The 15,127-nt window shown below is 43.0% G+C and overlaps 1 protein-coding gene across 1 annotated transcript in view; it reads left to right on the top strand.

The window, feature by feature from the left end:
- Positions 1–14,110, top strand: part of slco3a1a (solute carrier organic anion transporter family member 3A1a) — a 36,055-nt gene extending 21,945 nt beyond the window's left edge. Inside the window, exons 4-11 of the mRNA XM_084364999.1 lie at positions 6,619–6,717; positions 6,808–7,080; positions 7,842–8,006; positions 8,113–8,311; positions 10,271–10,439; positions 10,934–11,106; positions 11,216–11,280; positions 12,273–14,110. Of these exons, the coding sequence (XP_084221125.1) occupies positions 6,619–6,717; positions 6,808–7,080; positions 7,842–8,006; positions 8,113–8,311; positions 10,271–10,439; positions 10,934–11,106; positions 11,216–11,280; positions 12,273–12,625 (1,496 nt within the window). The 3' untranslated portion in view covers positions 12,626–14,110. The remainder of the gene's footprint in view (positions 1–6,618; positions 6,718–6,807; positions 7,081–7,841; positions 8,007–8,112; positions 8,312–10,270; positions 10,440–10,933; positions 11,107–11,215; positions 11,281–12,272) is intronic.
- The last annotated feature ends 1,017 nt before the right edge of the window (positions 14,111–15,127 follow it).

Below are 15,127 nucleotides of genomic sequence, written 5' to 3'. Positions count from 1 at the left end.
TGAGATCTGCTTTGACAAATGTAAGATAAGAGTTTCGTCAGTTCCCCTTCAGAGCGCCTGAAGACAAACGACTTTGAGGTTGAGATCAGATGTGACGGCGCGAAGACGGGCGAGAAAGAAACGGGAAGAGACGAAACTTTACAGAGCGGTTCTGTCGTAATGCAAGTTTCATTTCATGCGTTTCCTGAAATGAAAAGTGATTAACATTTACAGAACTGATAGAGATGAATGGGTGACTATGATCGTGACATCACGCAGGTTCAGTGTGTGCCTCCTGTTATTAACAGATGTAGGAGGCTGTAGTTTGAGAGCCACAGACTGTGTCGCTCGTGAATCGCGTACCACGACCTGATGTCTGAATGTGCTGCACCTTTTAATGAAGGTTAAAAGCTGCAGCAGGTTTTTTGAATGGTAGTAAATGGAGCACGTGTTCACATCAGCCTTTTTTTAAACAGGTGTAGGAGTATTGACCTGTTAAATACACCTACAGGCCTGCAAGGTTATGAGGACTGTAAGGTGGCGGTCTTTTGGTTTGTCTTCTGAACAGCTGTGATTAATTGCATGATGCAGACGACGTGTGGCCAACTCTATCGCTTTTCTTTTTTTTTTTCTTCTAGTATGTGTGTAACCGATCCAGTTAAATTCACTCTGCAGCCACTTTATGTAGCTTCTGCGTCTAAAATCAGTACTTACAAATGAACTGTGTCCTCTCACATAACACCAGAGCACTGATGGTCACGTTGACGACCACCTGTCGCTCTGCTTGCAGGTAGAAACTAGCACAACACTAGCACAACATGTGCACAACATGTGCTAGTTTCTACCCGCAAGCAGAGTGACAGGTAGAAACTAGCACATGTCATGTTTGATTCACCATTTTGTCAAAATGCAGAGCTCTGCACATGTTTGCTGACTAGCTTGTCGTCAGTAGCCTGGATACAATGGCACAGTAAGAAAATATCGAATGCTAACGGATAAACGAATGAACACCATCAGCTAACATGCTATCTAACAATAGGTGGCTAACACCATCAGCTAACACCATGGTAGCTGACAATAACCAGCTATGGCATCAGCTAACACCATGGTAGCTAACAATAACCAGCTATGGCATCAGCTAACAGGGTTATTGTTAGCTAACAACATTAGCTACCATATCATCTGCAGACGGTATTAGGCTAACTGGTTATTGTAAGATAGCATATTGTTTGTTGATTTTGTTGGCTAGTTATTGTAAGCTATCATTGCTTACAATAACAAGCTAATACTATCAGCTAATAATATGCTATCTAACAATAACCAGCTTAACATCTATGCATGTATTATAAGAAATTGACAGACCTCTCTGGCCTTCAAACCGCAGATACAGAGCGGTGAAGCTCAGTCACAAATCACAACAGTTGCTGTTCATACCTGAAAACAGCTGCATGCTGCTTCTGTGCAGCTGATGAGAGCAGAGGAAGTGTTGCCAGGAAGCAGATGTTTGTTAGGTGTGGCGTGTGAGCTGAAGAGCTCTCGTCTGAACCTTTTTGTGTAACTGTCAGTGTGAATGATACTTCTCTGGACATGCAGAAAATGGCCTCAGCTCTCAGTCTGACTTCTCCGGCCTGTTTGAGTGTCTTCAATCTTAAAAAACTGTCTTCACACTTCTCGCACAGAGGATGTTATGACTTGATGTACGGCAGAAGAGGAAGCCTGAGCTTTTTGTTTGAAAGCTCTTTAAATCACACGGTCTTAAACTTTACAGTCACCGTAAATGTCACCTTGAAAACAGTCGACCTTCTGACACGAAGGGCTCTTTGCTCTTATCTTCATCGTTTAGCTCACTCTCGGTTTCAGTCTGGCCTTGTCGTGAAAGTGGCACAAGCTGTTGTTTGGCCTCCCACATCGCACTGTCCCTCTGCTCCTATTGAGCTTCGGGGGATTACCGAGCCAACTTGAGCAGGATTAATGGAGGAGAAGGAGGAATTCCTTTTGTACAGCGAGGGCAGGACATAAACTGAGGACGGTGCAGCCGTAATGCATCCGACACTTCGATTACCGCCGGCCTTTTCAACCTTTATAATCTAAAACCTCTGGGTTCAAGAAACTTTTGCAACTATAGATTTTTAACTGCCACCATCTCCTCCAATATATCACGGTTTAATCTCTGCACGGTGTTTTCACAAAGCTATATATGCAAGATGGACCTGCTTGCATGTGGTCATGCACTTCTGTGGAAAAGTGTGAAGATAAACAGCATGACATCAGCGACCAAAAAACCCACAAGCGCTTCTTGTGAATCACCGCCCGATCTACAGTTTTCACAAGAAACCCAACCCATCCTCCGTGTTCGAGGGAACGCGTGGGTCTAATATGCAAACTTCCCAGATATAGTGCAGAAGGATATGGGGACGCATCTGCGGGGTTAATTAATATCCGGACCAGGACGAGGCCTCACGGACGGCAGCGTTCCCAAGCCTTTTTTTCTACCGCTCTCTAAACAAATTAGAACGAGACAAAAACACTAGAGCTGAGCTTTGTTATTGAATTACATCTGACATGCTCCCCTGAGAGTGTAATTCACAGGACACTAAAAAAGGCTCGAGCGAACTACAACATGAACAAATTAGTTTGTTTTGTACTTATCTCGTAACAGGCCCGCCGGAAGGGGAAAAGGGATTTGGAGGCAGTTTTTTGGAGGAGTGTAGTGTGTTGCAAAGATTACCCACGGCTGTGGTCGTGCATTGTCCTTCATGGAGATTTAATGTGCTCAGCTTAGGTTTTCCCTTTTTTGTTTTTTTTCTCCCTTCAGCTTAACCTTGTCCGTGATGAACATGAAATATGTCCCTTGACAGCCCGTACGAGCACAGTTGTCTTTTTTATCTTTGACCTGAGAGCAAGAGTCAGTTATTTAAAATACACAATAATAACTGTAGCACAGAGATGGATCAGGAAGAGAAGTTTTTAATAACAGTGACCAGGCTTGTCAGTATATGTGCCCGAGGGAAACTGACCAAATAAACTCATTTATGATTGTAAATTCAAGTTATCTCTTCTGCTCTGCTCCTGTCTTTACATAGAAGAATTGAACTTAAAGAAGTAGTTTGACTTTTTTTTTTTTTGGACATCCTTATTCGTACAGAGCTGGAGTCAGGAGGCAATTAGCTTAGCTTAGCATAAAGACTGGAAGGAGAGGCAAACAGGCAGCCTAAACAACAAATATTGTATTTACTTCCTATAAACACATTTTTGTTTTAAAATATTTTTTTGCTAGGAGAAAGCTAAATTCTTTGGACTGAGACAAGCTAGCTGTTGACCTTTGCCAGTCTTTACGCTAAGCTAAGCTAACTTGCTGCAGGCTGTTGCTGCTTTACCGTACCATTAGCTACATTAGGAAGTCTCGTGTCTGTATGAAAAATGGAAAGCTAACGTGGCTCAATACAAAGACAAAGTGTAAAAGCTTCAGGCTGTGGTTTAATCTGGGGTTATGTGCCCGACTACTTTGCGGCCGGAGACATTCACCTCCTGGAGTCTCCTTTGGTTGCCTGGCTAGCCGTTTCACCCCTGCTTCCACCTTTTGTGCTAAGCTAAGCTAACCACCTCCTGGGTCTGGCTCGATACTTAACGGACAGATGAACTAATGAGAAGTACACTACAAACTAAGGTTTAGCGACAGCGTACAACATGTACAGGAAAACTGTTTTCGTTTATTAGATGATGGCTGCGATTACATTATCTAGCTAGCTTACAGTACTAGCATGCTAATGTTTGCCTAGCTTGCACAAGTAGTTTTTCTAATGTCTCATGTTCTGCCTAAAAAATTTCAAAACAAAGTGACACCCTTGGGTATCGATATTCTCACCCCGCTCACAGCAAAATAAACATATTTTACAAAATGTTGAACTATTCCTTTAAGTGAAAACTGGAGATTTGGCCACGTAGAGGTAGAAATAAAGGTTTTATCTTGAGCAAAATGGAGGCAAGACTACACTGAAGCAGTGTTGGACTTATGTTTTGACTACGAGCTCCAGTTCATGTTCATGCTAGCTTAATCCCACTGTGAAAGCGCCCTGGTCGCTGCATGCTTCCCCTCCGCCGGCTTCCAGCTTAAGTTTTTGAGTCGATCTTTCATGTGAAGATTATCATCGAATTCAAAATCGCGTTCCCTCTTGTTTCCCTTTGCAGCAGCAGCAGATTGATAAGGAGGCATGCTCCCTCATAGATTGCTGATCTCTTCCACATGCGAGGCTCGCGCCGCGGCACGCCGTTATCATCAAGGAGGCAGCGTTGCTCAAAGCGACCAGGGGGTTGCTGGCACGGCTCTCTGAGGGAAACATGTATCCTCTCGGTCGTTGTGGACTCGTGGGGCCTCTAGCTGAGGCGTCATCTCCTGGAAGGTGATTTCGCTAACTGAATTTCCTCTTTGAGGTCTGGCCTGTGGTGAATGCAATTGTGATGTTGTTGCTATGAGAAGACAACACTCAGTTTCTAAGGAAACACTCGAAATAGAGGGTGCACCGGCCTCATTTGCAACACCGCAGGCAAATGTGGCAGTCTTGCAGGCCCCTCTGTCATGAAAGTGCTGGTTAACCTGCACAGTTTCACTGGTAACTAGCCTCAGCACTTCTTTCCTGCGTGCCTGTGTGTGTTTGTGGGTGTGAATCCCACCGTTTGTGTGTGTTGTTTGAGCTCAATTGTTTTAAACTTTGACATCAGGCATGAAAAAAAGCCTCTGCCTCCTTTTCTTACTACCAAAACTCAGATTTTGGCAGCAGGACGAGGTAAAAACCTGTCAAGCTCTGGCGCCTCGTGTACACACTTTGCTCACTTCCGTGGTCAAAGTGTCAACCGCAAAGATGTTTCAGTTGATGCATGTGAAAAAACCCGGCAGCATGTTCCCATCCTAACCCTTAAAATCCCTTTTTCTTTCGTTTCACTCCTCGCCCTCGCCGAAACGAGTCGGTTTATGTGGCAATATAGGTAGAGAGCCACGCCCAAAGACCTCTAAACGGTTTCCTTTATGCGGAAAGAGTAAACTATTCATGAGAACGAGGCCGCGATAGTGTCGATGCGTCGACTCCCTTCCTATGTGGGTGGTCAAGGCAGGAAGCAGACTTTCACATTCTCTCTAAACACTAGCAGAGATGCACAAAGCTTAGTCACAGTTTCCACGCTTGTTCATTAAGTGGCTCGCTCCTGGCATCCAAACAGCATCTTACAGGAGACGGCGTGCTGATAGCAGCGATGTGCAGGCCAACCTGCAGCCAATAAAAGAGGATGTTTTCTGTTGCTGCAGCGCCGGAGGGAGGGAAAAGGGAACGGCAGAGATGATTTTATCTTATTTTGAATGTAATTTGAAGGCTGGCGTGGCCGTTTCTTGTGAGCAGCGGTGGTCAAACTTAGATCTGGTTTTGTGCGGCTGCAGTCTAATAATACCACAGATCACAGGACTTACAGTCAGGGAGAAATTTGTCTCCCAAATTGAGCTTTGAGTCTTCATTATGTGCCTGCAAGTCTGAGTCACGGTGCCAGACTCCTCGCCCCGCTGACAGCGCTCTAATGAGGATTTTTGGACCAGGCTCCACTTTTTTTTTTTTATATATATCTCCAGCTGCCCACTAGAGCAAACAGGGCCGAGAGAGAGGAGCCGGCCGGCGTCTGCAGTCAGGTGTCGTCCTGACAGTGTGTGTTTGTTTCTGTTGGTTCGGCGTGTTGCTCTGCGAGGACGAGAAGCCACGTGATCGTGAAAAAAAACCGAGCGCGGCGGCTGCTGCTGCTGCTGCACTCGCCTTGTGGTTTGGAGCGGCTGATTTGATCTTTCATGACAACCAAAATGTTTCCATGTTTTGCTCTGGTGCTTTGTACTGTAACCGCCCGGGAAAAGGACACACACACACACACAGCGAGAAGCAGAGCGGGAGTGAAGCAGAAGCAGAAATGGTTCCTCAAATGTGAAGATTTGCAGCTTTTTAGGATCGTTTGTAGGACAAAGTTTTTAGATTTCTCTACACTTTATCAACTAAAGCACCCAGTAATACATTTTATTTATTTGCTTAGTCTTAACTTTAAACATGAACTAACTGTCTACATACCCAGCTGGTGTTGGTGCAACCAGTGAAAGTGTTTAGTTGCACTTGACAGATTTTTGGGTGCATGTGTGACCAAAGTAGTCGCACCCCGGAGCCCTGTGATAATAAAAAGATATATGAAACACAGGCTGGACACTGTTGAAGAGATATTTATTATGAAATGACTCACGCACGTACTGCTTAAAATGGACTATAAGACGTATATATAATATATAAGAGACACGACCACTTGAGGCTGTGGAGGTATACATAGCTTTCCTTGATTGCTTTGCATTTCTTGTTGTTTTCTTGTTTTGAATTTGCTGACTTTGTCAGCAGTGTTCGTACGTGCAGAAGTTGATACCTGTTATTGAGATCATGGGGTCATTGTCTGCACAGAGGATCCCTTGTACATCTTTTTGTTTACCGGGCAGGTTTTATGTCATCATCCAGGAAGCGTTAACAGAATTATTCAGAGCATCTCGTGATTTTTTTGTCTGTGACCGGCTGTTGTTTTTGTCTTTCTGAAAGTGTCAGACTTTTAAACATGATATTTGTTCCCGTGCAGGAATCCTCTTCTCCACGCTGGTGTTCGGGCCGGCCTGCGGCTTCATCCTCGGCTCCCTCTGCACTAAGTTCTACGTGGACGCCATCTTCATCGACACCAGTGAGTTCAACACCTCTCCCGTGTTTGTTTTTAAATGCGTTCCCTCCTCTGTGCTCTGTGTATTGACTTCCCGCCCCTGCCTCTCCACAGGTAAGCTGCTCATCACTCCAGACGACCCGCGGTGGATCGGGGCCTGGTGGGCCGGCTTCCTCCTGTGCGGTGCCTTACTCTTCTGCTCGGCTCTCTTCATGTTCGGCTTCCCTCAGTCGCTGCCGACCAAGGAGAGAGAGGAGGGGGTGGACAGCGAGCAGGTTATGCTTCCACCCTCTCTCAATTCAGAGTATGAGACTCCAAAGTCGAGTAATGGGGTCGTACGCAACCACGAGCCTGCCAACGGCGCCACCTGCTGTCAGCAACTCAGGGGTGAGTGTGTGAGAGCCTGTGGAGTACTGACCCAGAAATGTTAAGATAAAACCAGCTCAGAGTAAAAGAAGTATTCAGCTCCTTTAATGTAGTAAAAGTGGTGCAAAGTATCCAAGTACATTTACTCCAGTACTGTACAGTTTTCAGGTACATCTGCTGAACTACAACTGAAAGAGAAATATTGTACTTTTTACTTCACTGCATTGATTTTAAAGCTTGAGCTGCAAGTATTTTATCGCAGGATTTTTACTTATAACGCTGTTATATTTCTACTCGTACTCAAGTAAAAGATACCACAATGAAGTAATGTAGTACTACGCTGTAAAGGTTAAAGTACTATAAGTAAAATGTACTTTAAGTATAGAAAGTAAAAGCACACGTAATGCAGATTGTCCCCAGTCAGAGCTGTATTATTATTATATGTATGGGGTGTGGAAGTTACTAATTACAGCTACTCACATTACTGTATTTAAGTAATTATTTAGGTACTTTTAGTTTTTGAGTATTCTGTAATTTTCCTCTAACTTAAGTTTGCATTAAACTGTGTTATATAAACCCTTTTGATTGAACGCCTGCAAATGATAATGTATTAAACATCAACGGTTAAAAATTAACTAAAACCCTGACTAGTGTTTGAGAAGAATACTTTGTACTATTACTTAAGTATTTTTTAATATGAGACATGAGAATCACATCTGTCCTGTCCTGCTCACCAACATGCTGATATTAACGGCCGTCCTCTCTTATTTCTTTCTGTCTAGTGATCCCCAAGGTGACCAAGCACCTCCTGTCGAACCCCGTGTTCACCTGCATCATCCTGGCGGCCTGCATGGAGATCGCGGTCGTGGCCGGCTTCGCAGCCTTTCTGGGGAAATACCTCGAGCAGCAGTTCAACCTCACCACCACCTCGGCGAACCAGCTGCTAGGTCCGTCTCCACAGCAGCCTCGCACATGCACATTCACACATTCACACATTCACACATTTGTATATACCGGTATAATAAACACTATTGGTGCAAATTTATCTTCAAGGTATGACCGCTATCCCTTGTGCGTGTCTGGGGATCTTCATGGGCGGCCTGCTGGTGAAGAAGCTGAACCTGTCGGCGTTGGGGGCCATCCGCATGGCCATGCTGGTCAACCTGATCTCCACTGCCTGCTACGTCTCCTTCCTGTTCCTGGGCTGTGACACCGGTCCGGTCGCAGGAGTGACGGTCAGTTATGGCAACAGGTAAGAAATAAAATCATATTTCTTAGACTTAATCACACCACAAAGGGCTCATAAGTAGACGTTTCTTTGTTTGCGAGCCAGAAGATTTGGGAGCGACTGGGTTAAAGCAATGTTATACTGATATTTAAATATATTTGTAAGTCATGAAAGTGACTTCACAACACCTTGAAGTGCGTGCAGCACGGTCACGCTGTATGCAAGTTATCTGGTTTAACTTCCTGGATAACTGGTCTGATGACACGCTCGACATAACTGAACATTTTCCAGTTGAGCAAAGAGTCAAACTGATCTTCAGCAGATCAGGAACTGAGTATTGCGTCGAAGAGGAGATGAAAAACCTTACCTATACACCATACAGTACATTATATACAATAAATAATCAAGTTAATGTATAGATATATTATTAAATGCTCCTGGACAGGAGCGAGTGAGTGACTGTGGGATTTTTTAACATTTCTGTCCAATCATACAGTCCCAGCACTTCTAATAAATAAATATGAGCTGTGAGAAGCTGCTGCCAAGGCCAGAGGACTTTATTGGAGGTGAACCGCGGAGGGTTCATGTGTAAATGAAAATTCTTATCGCTGCCGGTCATTGGAGCACAGTGGGCTTACTTTTTATTCAAACTACTTTGTGTCGTTTAACGGAGTCCATAAAAAGATTTTTCTATTCAGAAAGTGACCTCGTGTTGCTCAGGGCTGCACAGACTGAATACGAATACAGCAGAGCGCACCGGTCTCCGGCCCTGCGACCGTGTTTCAGAGCTGAAAGTTATTATTCAGCAGGACTTTTCTTTCACTCTCGTATTGATTAACTGGTCAACTGTATCTACCGACCGCCGTCGCTGTCTGTTTTTTCTAGAGCTGAGAATTGTTTAAAACATCGACTCCAAATGAAAAAACTTTGAATATGAGACAATTAGGATTCAAATAGTAAATATCTGACCTAGACCCAGAGCGCCCATTAAAAATGTGTGATAAAACTGAAGGCTTTGTTTGAAAACGCCTCCTCTAAAGCCGGAGGGTTTTCTGAAAAACATGACAGAAGTGTCAACGCCGACTAAAACCTTTTTATTTCTCAGCCTCTGGAGCGGATAGACACTTGAAATAAAAACCATTTAAAAGGGAACAGCTTCCTAAATGTAAGGTTGTCTCTCCGGTCTCTTCCTCTGTGATCGCAAACTGAACATCTTATTAGGATTTGGACTGTTTGTTGAATGAAAAAAAGAGAATTTGGAAACCTGCGATGCTCATTCTTCAGTTTTACAGATCAAATGCTTTAATCCGTTAATCAAGAAAAAGATTAGAAGACTAGATGAGATTGATTTAATTATTAAAATGTTGCAGCCCTTATCACGGCTACACTCGATACAACAGCACCACAATATCAAACACCAGTGGCCAACAGATATAGGAGGGAGGGAGAAGAGAAAGTAAATTAAAGCGAGGACGATAATTGAGCCTTTTCACAGTAAATATCTTAAAAAGCTCACTAATGTACACAAAACAATCACTGTTGTTTACAAGCGAATCCATGTGTGTCCACCCCTTTGGGATAAGACCATTTATTGCCTCAAGTGTTAGTAGGATGTATCCGTGTGCATTTTCACCCTAGATTGATGTATTTTCCAGCAGTTCAGCTCTACATGTGTCCGAGGTGTCTGGACTTGACTTGTCTGGTTTTGAATCTTTGTACAACAGACACATTTTAGTCTTTAGCGTTTGTATTTCCAGTGTTTGTTTGTTTGTTCGGTGGTCCTGTAGAAGTACCGACTCCTCTTTGATTTGCTGCCCTGAACCAGAACAGGTTTAGCAAAGTTTCCATGGAGATTCTAAATTTAGACCAGAGGCCTGTAGTATCACAGATTACGGGCCGAGAGGGCTCCTTTTGATTTTGTTTGTTTCTCACACAGATGTAGTCGGTAAGGATGCTCATCTCTCTCCCTCTCTTTGTGTTCAGGACTCTGCGAGTGGGCGAGAAACCCGACGCTCAGTGCATCAGTCACTGCAACTGCCTCACCTCCTCCATCAGCCCCGTGTGCGGCTCCAACGGCGTCACCTACCTGTCCGCCTGCTTCGCCGGCTGCACCCGAACGGGAGCCGCTCGGGGCACGTCGCGCAACGCTCAGGTCTTTAACCCAAGATGTGACAGTGGCAGTAAAGAACATGGGGCCATTGTATTGCAGATGAAAACTTACCCAGTGAATTGCAGATGATGCAAACTTTTCCTTGAACTTATTAAAAATGTTTTATATTCTTTGATACGAGAGTTCAAAGTAAAAGAGTCGCAGTGTTTCATAGTTCTGTCGTCAGCTATCGCACGCCGGGCAATCAAGTCTTACCGTGGTTTGTCTCGGGATCAGATGCCGACTGCAGATTAGTGTCTTCTATATTCAAATCACACGCAGAGAGAATTTCTCTCAGCTCAGCAGCACGAAAATGTCACTTTTACCTCCGTCTCACTGCAGCTAGAGCAGTTTTATTATACTTCTCAAAGTGCAGACCACCAGGCCTTCCTTCACATATGAAAATAGGAAAATAACACGTTTTTTTCCTGTAATTCGTTTTACTCGTTTCGCCTTCGACCGCTTCTTGAATCGTCTTTTTTTTTTTCTCCTCGCAGAACCTGACTGGATGTAGTTGTGTATCCGCCGACAGTGAATTCGCCACAGCGGTTCCAGGGAAATGTCCGACACCGGGCTGCCAAGAGGCTTTCCTCATCTTCCTGTGCGTGATCTGTGCTTGCAGCCTGGTCGGAGCCATGGCCCAGACTCCCTCTGTTATCATCCTAATCAGGTATGCCTGTGGATATAACCGCATGAGAGTGTGTGTCTGTGTTTGTAAAGAGTTTCTTGCAAAGAATCTAATAAAAACCCATAATTGATTCTATCTGCTTCTCTTGAAGGACCGTGAGCCCTGAACTGAAGTCATACGCGCTCGGAGTGTTGTTCCTGTTGCTGCGACTTCTCGGTAAGAGCTTTTATCAGATGACACATCCATTTTAGATGCTGCGGGTCCGTCTCATTTGATAATCTCATCACTCATGCAAATACGTGACTCAGTCGACCTGAGATGCTCTGTTTCTTTTATTTATCGCCAAATGGAGAACAAACAGATCGGATCAACCATCGAGCTTCACCGTTGGACAAGCTAATGCACACTCGGGAGTGGGAGTAATAATGGGATTAAGAGAGTCTAAATCGGATTTTTGAGACGCACGCAGGTCAGCGTTTCCGTTTGGTGCCGGTCCGGGAAGATTTGTCCTGGACAAACGGGAGAAATTCTGGTCAAATATTATCCGTGTTAACGAGCCGAGAAAGACACAGAGTGCCAAAAGCTTCAGAGAATGAAACTCTCATCATCCACAGTTGATTGTTGAGATAGTTGAAAGGTGACCTCACAAAACACAGTCTTGGACATAGCTCAATGATTCATACAATAATGTTAAACATGTTAAAATGTTCTGGCCGTTATTGAAGGCTACAGCTCTGGATCAGCACCTTGACTGTCAGAGAGAAGATTGATTTGCATTCACACAGAGAAACACCAGTTTTCCCCATTTCCAGGCTCTATGCTGAGCTAAGTTTACCAGCAGCTGACTGTAGCTACATATTTACTTTACATGAATGAGAGCGATACTTATCTCACCGTCTAACTCTGCAAGAAATGTCAAATGTCACGCTGTTCCTTTAAGAATGATCTGAAAATCGCTGCTCTGAAATCAATGTGTCTCATCAGTGTCTCGCTTGTAAGAGAGAGCAGAGAGAAGGAAAACCAAATCTAACAAAAAACGCATAGATATGAAGTTTAAAATCAGCTGAGGTACAGTATACTGATGTCAACAGTGAAAGAAAAAGGCCTAAAGAACTGTTATCGACCCAGAATGCATATAAACTAGTATTTCTTATGTTTTAAGGGATCAGAAGGAGTTTGTGTGCTCAGCCTGTGTTTCTGTTTCGCAGGATTCATCCCCCCTCCTCTGATCTTCGGTGCTGGGATCGACTCTACTTGCCTTTTCTGGAGTTCAGACTGCGGCGAAAAGGGTGCCTGCCTGCTGTACGACAACGTCAAATACAGGCACCTGTACGTGAGCCTCGCCATCATCCTCAAGGGCGTCGCCTTCCTCCTCTACAGCACCACGTGGTACTGCTTACGCAGGAACTACAAGAAGTACATCAAAGGTCACGAGGTCTTCATGACGCCAGCTGAGTTTTACCCCTCGCTCACAGACGGCCCCAAACAAGTCGACAGGACAAAGTTTATATATAACCTAGAGGACCATGAGTTTTGCGAAAATATGGAGTCAGTTTTATAGTTTGTTATGCAAGAAAAAAAAAGGACAATGTGGACATTCACATTCTCTCAAAGGACTATTTTATGATTTTATTCCTCTTTTCTTGAAAAGGTATAAAATAAAAGTTTTTGATAAAGGCAATCTATTTAATGGCCCGTTCAGGTCTCAGGACACGTGGCGTCTCCCCTGCGCGCCCACGTCCTCCGTAAACTTTCGAAAGGGTCCATTTTTTAGTCGTTTACGTATCAGCGAGGTGTTGTCCAGTGAATTCCTGTGTTGACTTGGTGGTAGAAGACGACTACAGTACTGTCCGGCTCAGTCCTAGTTGATTATTAGTCAGTGGACATGATGCTACTACAACTAGAGTTGCCATATTGTTTTAGGGGTCTGTCATGACTCTGGTGATCCAGTGTGATAAATGACAGCTTCCTTTCAGTCAGTGCACTGTGTGTCCTGTCTGTCGCTCTCTCTCAACAAAAAAAATGAGATTTTTACGAGACAAGTTTGGGTGGCTCTTCAGTTTATTCATATTTGAAAAAAAAAAAAAGTTGCCAAGTGTTTACAAACTAATAGTTGATCCGTTTTAATGCATTTGGTTTGAATGCAGGAAGGTTTCTCCTAAAACGAGGACAGAAACACCCTCGCCGGGTTGTTATAGTGGCCTATTAGATGTTTTTAACTGTCAGAAATCAAGTCTAATACCTTTAAACAAGCGAGTGTTTCCACGTCATCGTGCACTGTTCAGTTTCTCGTTCTCTTGCTGGATCACAGGCCCTGTTTTTGATACTGTAGACTAGACTGTGAAGTCTTGTCTCATAGGTGCAATTCACGTCACATAGGTCCGTGTTTATTACTAGTTTCGTGTCAGACGGCAGGTTTGTTTTTCATGCTAGAAGTTTGATTTCATTTCCACGTTTGTTTGTACATCTTGCAGAGTTTATTCAGCCTAATATGTCTTAATAAGGGATTATTCAACGAGAATGTTAATTATATTTTTTTTCTTCTGACGTTTGCGCCTAGTGGAAAAGAAGAAAAAACCGAGAGAGATATTTCTTTGTGTTTGGACATTCGAGTAAAAGAGATGAGGAGTATTAATATATTTGTATCATTAGGCCCAGAATGTTTATTTAGATTGTACTTGAAAGGAAAGTATAAAAGAAATATAATCTAATTGTCTGAGAGGTGTCAGATGCCACAAAAGATTTGGGATTATTCATAGTGATGAAATGTTGCATTGTTGTGGGGGGAAAAAAGAAAAGAAATATAATCAGTACCTCCAAACCTGTATTATTTGGGATAACAGTTACAGAAATGCTTCAGGAGGCTGTGTGTAGCACACTGAATTTATTCCTGGACATCTGAGCGATTCTTCAGCCCAGTACGACCTGTTACTCTACTGATCTCTCTGCAGTTAAAAGTTTTGGCATCGTCCCTTTTCTTACACTTTTTGTATGGCAACATATCATTTATTTTACTCTGGAAATAAATTATTTTTCAGAAAAATATGTTCAGTTGTGTGTGTTTTTTGCATCCTTTCTTTATAGACTCTGAGATGCTTTGTCCAGTGCGTTCATATTGTGTTTGGTCTGGTTTGGTTTCCCGATAAACAACCTTACATATAACCACTGTTGAAAAAGGTAACTTGAGTAAAAGTAAAGATATCGTGCTAAAATATTACTTTGGGAAATGTGAAAGTCACCTGGACGATTAGTAATGGAGTAGAAGTGTTGAAGTATCTCATCTTAAATGTACTTAAATAAAAGTAAAAAAGTATTTTTCTGGAAATAAATAATATAATTTCTTTAAGTAAATTATACATGTACAGTATTTGGATGTATATTTATATATATACTCTACGGAGCGACCATTTTTGGGCTTGGTTGATTATTGGATCTGATATTCAGCATTTTTCTGATTATCTGTATTTTAAAATGTGCTTCTTTGGGTCTGATGCAGCACGCAATCTGCAAAGTAACTAAAGTTATCTAATACATTTTGTGAGTAAAAAGTACAATATTTGCCTCCAAACTGTAGTGGAGTGGAAGTACATGATAAAGTGGCAGAAGATGAAAATTCTCAAGCAAAGTACAAGTACCTCAAATACTCAAAGTACTTGATTAGTTGTACTTAGCTACATCCCATCACTGCACGTAACAAACTTCTCCAAATATTCACACACAAAAAAGAAAACATAAGACAAAATCAGTCCAAGAAGGGAGATGAACACGGAGAAACTACGAGTATGAGATGAATTCAAACAAAGCAACTACATAAAACTATGACGTGCTAAAAACATAGAGTTCATATAACTAATTTTTACTTGATGACCAGATCATGACTGTATTTGGCTATGCAAACCTTTGTTATGAGAAAGCAGCACTTTTTGACAACACACTCACTACTTCTAATCTAATGTCGGTTGAAAGTCTCAAACGGCACTGGAGAAGAGATGGTGGCGAAAAATAAGGACAAACCGCGCTAAAAGGGTGAAATAATGGATACTACAGCAACAGACTCGAAGGG

Source organism: Pagrus pagrus (genome assembly GCF_965226575.1).
Source record: "Pagrus pagrus genome assembly, chromosome: 10".
Lineage (NCBI taxonomy): Eukaryota > Metazoa > Chordata > Actinopteri > Spariformes > Sparidae > Pagrus > Pagrus pagrus.
The sequence above is the reverse complement of the archived record's forward strand: the minus strand, read 5'-3'. Positions and strand labels throughout refer to the sequence as shown.